The sequence below is a fragment of the Trachurus japonicus genome, chromosome 8 (genome assembly GCF_045865225.1).
Source record: "Trachurus japonicus isolate A0001 chromosome 8, Traja_1.0".
NCBI classification, from domain to species: Eukaryota; Metazoa; Chordata; class Actinopteri; order Carangiformes; family Carangidae; genus Trachurus; species Trachurus japonicus.
Window position 1 is genome coordinate 26253163 of NC_140914.1, and position 6588 is coordinate 26259750.

At 45.1% G+C, this 6588-nt stretch overlaps 1 protein-coding gene across 1 annotated transcript; it reads right to left on the reverse strand.

Annotated features, from left to right (window-relative positions):
- Window positions 1–3879: 3879 nt before the first annotated feature.
- hspb9 (heat shock protein, alpha-crystallin-related, 9) lies at window positions 3880–5369 on the reverse strand. Its single transcript, XM_085785040.1, has 2 exons — window positions 4969–5369; window positions 3880–4549 (listed from the first exon to the last, which is right to left on the reverse strand). The coding sequence occupies exons 1-2, from the start codon at window positions 5187–5189 to the stop codon at window positions 4084–4086; spliced, it is 687 nt and encodes a 228-aa protein (XP_085641166.1). The 5' UTR covers window positions 5190–5369; the 3' UTR covers window positions 3880–4083.
- Window positions 5370–6588: the final 1219 nt, after the last annotated feature.

The following is a 6588-nucleotide window of genomic DNA, read 5'->3' on the forward strand; positions in this document are numbered from 1 at the left end:
ACAGAGAAGCTTCTTCCCGACAGGTATGAGATGAACCAGTCAAGGGCTCGCCCGGAGATACCCACATAATCTCTAAGTCTATTGATGAGGATACTATGGTCAACTGTATCAAAAGCTGCGCTGAGGTCTAAAAGTAGAAGAATGGAGCACTTTCCAGCATCAGAGGACATCATGATGTCGTTAATGACTCTGAGGAGAGCAGTTTCAGTGGAGTGTTTCTCACGAAAGCCGGACTGAAATTTATCAAATACACTGTGGATGGTCAGTGCGGTATTTAGCTGCTTAGCGACCACTTTTTCCAAAAGTTTGGAAGTGAAAGGCACCTTAGAAATGGGTCTGTAGTTGTTCAGGGTCGACGGGTCAAGGTTGGGTCTTTTAAGGAGAGGCTGTACAATGGCTTGCTTGAAATAGGTGGGGACATGGCCGGTTTCCAGAGACATGTTGATGATAGACAGAAGACAAGGACCAACTGTGGTAATGACGGATTTCAGCATGGTGGTGGGTAAAATGTCTAATTGGCAGGAGGAGGACTTAGTAGAGCCGACAATTTCAACTAGTTCTTGCAGGGAGATCGCTTGAAATTGACTCAGGATTGGCTGCTGTGTATGGCAATTGAGAGGGGGGGAGGGGGCTATACTGATGCTGGACCTAATGGAGGTCACTTTATCAATAAAAAAGGTGAGAAATTTAGTGCAGTCCTCGTTGGAGTGAATGGGGGAGGGAATAGTGGCAGGACTGACAATGTTGTTTATTGTGTTAAAGAGGAGATTTGAGTTGTGTCTGCTAAAGACTTAGTGAGCATGAGGGAAAATGCAATATCTATGCTCATCTCTCTAATGTGCCCCTCTGCATGTACAGGTGTACCTTCCATTCTGTGGTTGATGTGGTGGGAAGTCATCACAGAAACGTTAAGACTGGAGGACAGACGAGCACAAATCAGATTATTGAGAATGAGATTTCTGAATGTTTAGAGTGAACCAGCTGCCAGAGTAAACAGCTTCCTCCCCCTGAGGAGGATCGTCTCCAGGAGAGAGAAAGTTTACCACCTCGCTGGACTGAGGGGACCGTTATCATTACCACTGACCTCATAACTGTCGCCATGGAAAATGGGCAGTCATTTCCCGTAAAAGTGTGTGTGTGTTTGTGTATGAGTGAGTGCATTTGGTCCTTATCACTTCAGTAATGTGAGGACTTACGCACATGCAAACACTCATGCATGAATAACACAAATACATGCACAGTCACAATCACGTACACCTACACACAACAACCCCCTGTCGAGTCTGTGAAGATGTTTCACTCTGAGGGGACAATTGCATGAATTGTGAGAGCAGAGACAGTAGTGCTAGGCCCTCCGGCACATTATTAGAGGAAGACGAAGAGGAAAGTTCAGACTCTTTCCAACTTCTGATACTCTTCAGACCCCTTGGACCTAACTTACAAATTTTAGTAAGATTAGTGTGAGCTTGTGAGTTGTGACTCATCCTGGTGAGATTCCAATTGAAGGTGACTTCAATATTCACCTTAAGACACATCTTTCCAGCACTTGATGCAACTCACCTGCTTTCACCCACTGTTGTTTTCTGTGTCAATGGTAATTCATGAGCATAGGACTCTCAGCCATTGTGGCAGATAGACATGGCAATCAGCTTCATTATTAACACATTTAAAGAGGAACTATGCAAGATGTTACCTAACTAAACAGCTTCAGAGTAATTGTGCAAATAAACTAAGCTGGCCTGTCTCCCTGCTGTTCCTGTATATGACCCATTCTGTCCACCAGAAGCTGCCTTCATCAACACTTGTTACTGACTGATTCCATTTCCATGTTTTCCCATATGTCTGTACACAACATTTATTGCATGTCTGCCCGTCCTGGGTGAGGGATCCCTCTGATTTTCCTCAGTGGATGTGGGGGTCTAAGGGCAGAGGATGTTATCATGATGCTATGTACCGAGCCAGCAATGCTACGTGGGGTCCATATGGGCCCCACTTGGGCTGCAATTGTGGGCCCCATTGGTGGCTTGCACCCAGGCTCATAATGGACCCCACGTAGCATTGCTGGCTGGGTAAAGCCCCTTTGAGACAAACAGTTTGTAAAAATGGGCTATGAATAAAATTACCTCGCCTTGCCTAAAATTGAAACAACGTTGACAGACTGGCAGATAGTACACTCTTAGAAATAAGGGTTCTTCTAGAAGGGCCGGGGTTCTACCTGAGGGTACCTTGAGGGTGTTGTTATGATGCTATGTGAAGCCCTTTGAGACAAACTGTTTGTAAAAATGGGCTATACAAATAAAATTGCATTGCCTACCTGGAACCATTTGCCTCTGAAAAACCCTTTCCTGAAGAAAGGGTTTTTCAAGGGTTCTTGGTAACACTAAGGGTTCCAGTAAGAACCATTCTGATCCAGAGAACCTTTAAAAAAGGTTCTACCAGGAGCCAAAAAGGGTTCTCCTATGAGGACAAGCCGAAGAACCTTATATGATTCTATTTCTAAGAGTGTAGCGGACACTCACCAAAGATGCCACCAGCAATTTATTTATTAGCTTGAAATACAGTCATATTGCTGGACATGAAGAGTACGTGACTCAAAGAATGAGAAACACAAGCGAGGTTTCATTACTCAACCTGTGATCTTTAACCACAGGATTGGTATTGGTTTTTTCTCTATGTTGTATTGTTGTCATGTCTTTTTTTTCCTCACATAGCTGTTACTCAAGATAACTTCCATTATCAACCACATCTTCCTTTTTACTTTGTGAGAAAATATTCAACTTCCTTCTTCCCTAGACATGCAGCTTAACCAAAGAAGAAAAAATGTGAAGTAAGTGTCTAAGCATTTACCCAGGTTATATAATGTGAGACTTCTGCAGTCAGTGGGAATGAATAATGAACAAAAAGCTGCCTGTGCTTTCGAAACTCGCTGTTGTTGCTGTTGCTGTGGTTAACTCAGACAATATACAGTGCTGATCCTTACTGGAGAAATTAGTCCTCACTGAAACAGTGAACAGCATGTCGATGACTCGCCACAGGGAAACTGTTACTGTTGACGTTTAATATTCAGCGTCTCTCTGTGCCGAGCATAACGCTCCCAGTCCGTTCATCTCCATTGTTGATATCTCTAAAATAAAACACAGAGTATTTGCATGGCTGGATATTGCAAGAAATAAATGAGAACATCCCAGACAGTGAGATGTGGTTGTTGTTGTTTTCTGCCAAACACATGCTCAGTCTGGCCCAGACACTGGCACATCTGGGCAGTATCCTCCAGTATTGTCTGACAGGTGGGAGATTTACTGCGTGGAAGTAAGTAGCATCTTACAATCATGCTTCATGTAGTACAGTCAGGTTGTGTGGATCAGGCCATATGAAAACAAGCATGTGGCCCAAGTATGGTCTGGATTTATTTGTCCATCTGGGATATGTTTTCTTTGTAATTTCTGGGAATAAACCTTTGTAAACCTGTTTTCTCGCAACAGGTTCTCTCTGCTCCCCTGGCATCTCCCTCTCCTCTCTCCTAATGCCGTTATTTCTCCTCTCCTCCGTCGTGACATCCTCGGGGCACGACACATAAAACATTAAACTGCCGCTATTGTCTGTCACCTGCTCTGGCGCTCCGGCAAATAACTTCTCCTCAGGAAACCAGACGTCACTGGAAACCTTTTAAAGTCACTAATTCAGTCACCTGAGGGGAGTTAGGCATAATGCTAGCATTTAGGCCTCTTCTTTTTTCCTCCTTCCCTCCCTCCCTTTTTCCTGCCTCCATCCTTCCATCCCGCCTTCCCTGCTGTCCTGTGTAAATTAGCTGCTGGTGCCATCTTGTGGTCACGATTACAGTTTTCTATTTATTTGAGAAAGAAGACACTTTGGCACATTATTTTCTGAAAATCAAACACTTTATGTCATTTCAACAATTTAATACAAATTGAAAATAATTACAAAATAAATAATCTTATCATTTGGTAGTTGTAAACTTTACTCATAGACAGTCTTTTAGTGGAAGTGTGCGTGTTCGTGTACACATGTTTTTCAATCATGTATCATCGTGCATGAAGCGTGTGTTGTATGTGTGTGTGGGTGTTAGTCCGTGTGTTGCTCCTCTGTCTTGTCCTTGGAGATGGGGAACTCCAGTGATGTCCTGAAGCGGACGGGCACCTCTTTCTCCTCACCGATGGCTGGCTGCTTGAGCACGGGGGCGTGGATCCGCAGCTGTCCATCATCCATCAGGGAGCAGGACAGGCCGGACAGATCCAGGTGAGGGGGCAGGTCGATCCTCTGGACGAACCCGGTCTTGGAAGAGGCCGAGGCGCAGAAGGAGGTGCAGGAGGAGGAGGAGGAGCAGGACTGGCTCTCTTCGGCCCCAGCCTGCTTCATGGCCACCACCGCCAGGCTCCGCCCCTCCAGTTTGACGGTGATGTCGCCCGGGGCGTAACCGCGAGCGTCCAGGGTCACCAGGAGGTCATGGTTGTTGTCCGGGACCTGCTGGACCGCCTTCTGCACCTCCACGCTGGGGGTGTCTCTCTGCTGCTCTTCACCATCACTCAGCCTGAAACACAATCAGGATCCAGATCAGATTCAGCTTCATCATGTTCACCAACTCATCCCCTGATTATAGCACTCAATGCCTATTAAAGCAGAAGTAAGCGATCTTCTTGTCAGCCGATGGAGTTAGCAGTCCCCGCCCTCGTCCCTACGTCACCACATTCATGCGCATCCCTTGGCTGCACACACAGAGAGGACCGCCCCTTTATGCCGTTCTCTCTCCTCATTGGATAAAGGTTGTAGGATACAAGGAAAGTTTTCTCCTCGGCTTACAGCAGAGCAGAGTGACTGACAGACCCGTGTTTCAGACCAAACACTCTATGTAAGTGATTGCTGTCGGAAGATTTAACTATTTAAGACTTATATTAACACAAACATTCCGCTTACTTCTGCTTTAATGGGATACACAGCTACTGTACATACCCTGCCAGGGTGGAGGAGAGGAGGGGCAGCCGGCCGAGTGTGAGCAGCGGGTGCTCGTCGTGGAGCTCCCTCAGGAGGCTGTCGGCCACTTTGGCTCTCTGGTTGAAGAAGTTCTGCTGCAGCGAGGAAAGGGTCCTGGTATTGAGCGGCCACAGCAGCCGATCCTGGCTGAAGAAAGGGTCATCGCCAAACAGACTGGTCAAGGCGTGCTGGGACATCATATCAGCGTTGAAAAGATCGCTCTCGCTGAAAACTTTGCTTTGTTTGTAAGTCAACCTCCGAGCGCTGTGGTCTCGTAGTTTGTTGGTTGCGCAGATTCTCAGATCTTTAGCTTCCGAGTAAAGACTGTGAGCTGACAATTTCCAGAGCTCGTTCTTCTTGTTAGTCTTCCGTCTGGTAGTCTGGGACATTACACACGACTCTCCCTGTTTAAATACCCCAGCAATCCACTACAACCCTCCCACAATGTTATTTATACACCATGAGCTCACTGGTGTTTGCTAGCGTGTGCCGGGGAGGTCAGGAATGCCCTGCAACTCATCAGGGGGCTAAAGACAGCTCATGGTCACATCCTGTTTGTGTCTGAAATGCAGTCAGAAATGTCCTATTTATTATTTTCATTGCTCGCGTGTGACACAGATATAGATTTAAAAGTTGTGCGGTCAGCAAAATGGTGAGTTTGTTTCATTGCCGTCATACAAGGATATAGAGATAGCTGATAGAATGACAAAAACTGGAGACTGACGCCCTGTGAGGTCACAAAAATAAAACTGTCCTCCTGTAAAAAAAAACAAAACAAAAAAAAACAAAAGAACATGATTTTGTTCTGTTTGGAGGTTTTGCGACATCTAGTGGTCGTAGTAACCAGAATAGGAACTAAAGGGAAAATGGCGGTGACGTATTAAAGGAGTTTAACCACAATGACAACAAAGATCTTTATTTTAAAATGAACCACAATCTTTTCCTAAACTTAAAGGGATAGTTCAACATTTTGGCAAATTGGCCCATTGCCATAATCGCTATAGTCATAGCAGTAGGTTCGTTACCTTTAATTGTCGGTGCAAGCTGTTTTTAGAACGGCGGAGCAGAGCCACGAGCTGCTGAGAGCTACGCTACAGAGGCTAATGGAATTTCTTGGTTTCCCTCATCAAACTCATGAAGTACACAATCTAACAACTCCAAAACGCTCTGGTGGACAAGTTGTGACCTGCACAGTTGTTTTCGAGGCAAATGTAGAGACTGCTTGCTGGAAAACTGGCCCTGACGGGAACGCGCATCAGCGGTGTTACATGAATTTACCTCAAAAACAATTATTTCTCATAATGTTCCGTTCTTATCTCATAGCGTGGTGAATGTACTCGCACCAACAATTAAATGTAACAAACCTACTGCTATGGCTATAGGGATTATGGCAATGGCCCAGTTTGCCAAAATGTTGAACTACCCCTTTAATCAAGCCATGACCATTATCAGAGAAACCATGACAACAAAGCAGGTAAAAATGTTGTACTCATTATTTTAACCATGATATTTCACTGACCGTCATAAAGGAATGATATAAGTAGACTTAAAGTGTCAAACAAACAATTAATGTAGGTATTTGAATATAAAGTTGGTTGT

Coding starts and splice junctions, on each gene's coding strand:
- hspb9 (XM_085785040.1), bottom strand. CDS start 5,189: ATGATGTCCCAGCACGCCTTGACCAGTCTGTTTGGCGATGACCCTTTC. Junction 4,550..4,968: donor CTCTCCTCCACCCTGGCAGG/GTATGTACAGTA, acceptor ATTGTGTTTCAG/GCTGAGTGATGGTGAAGAGC.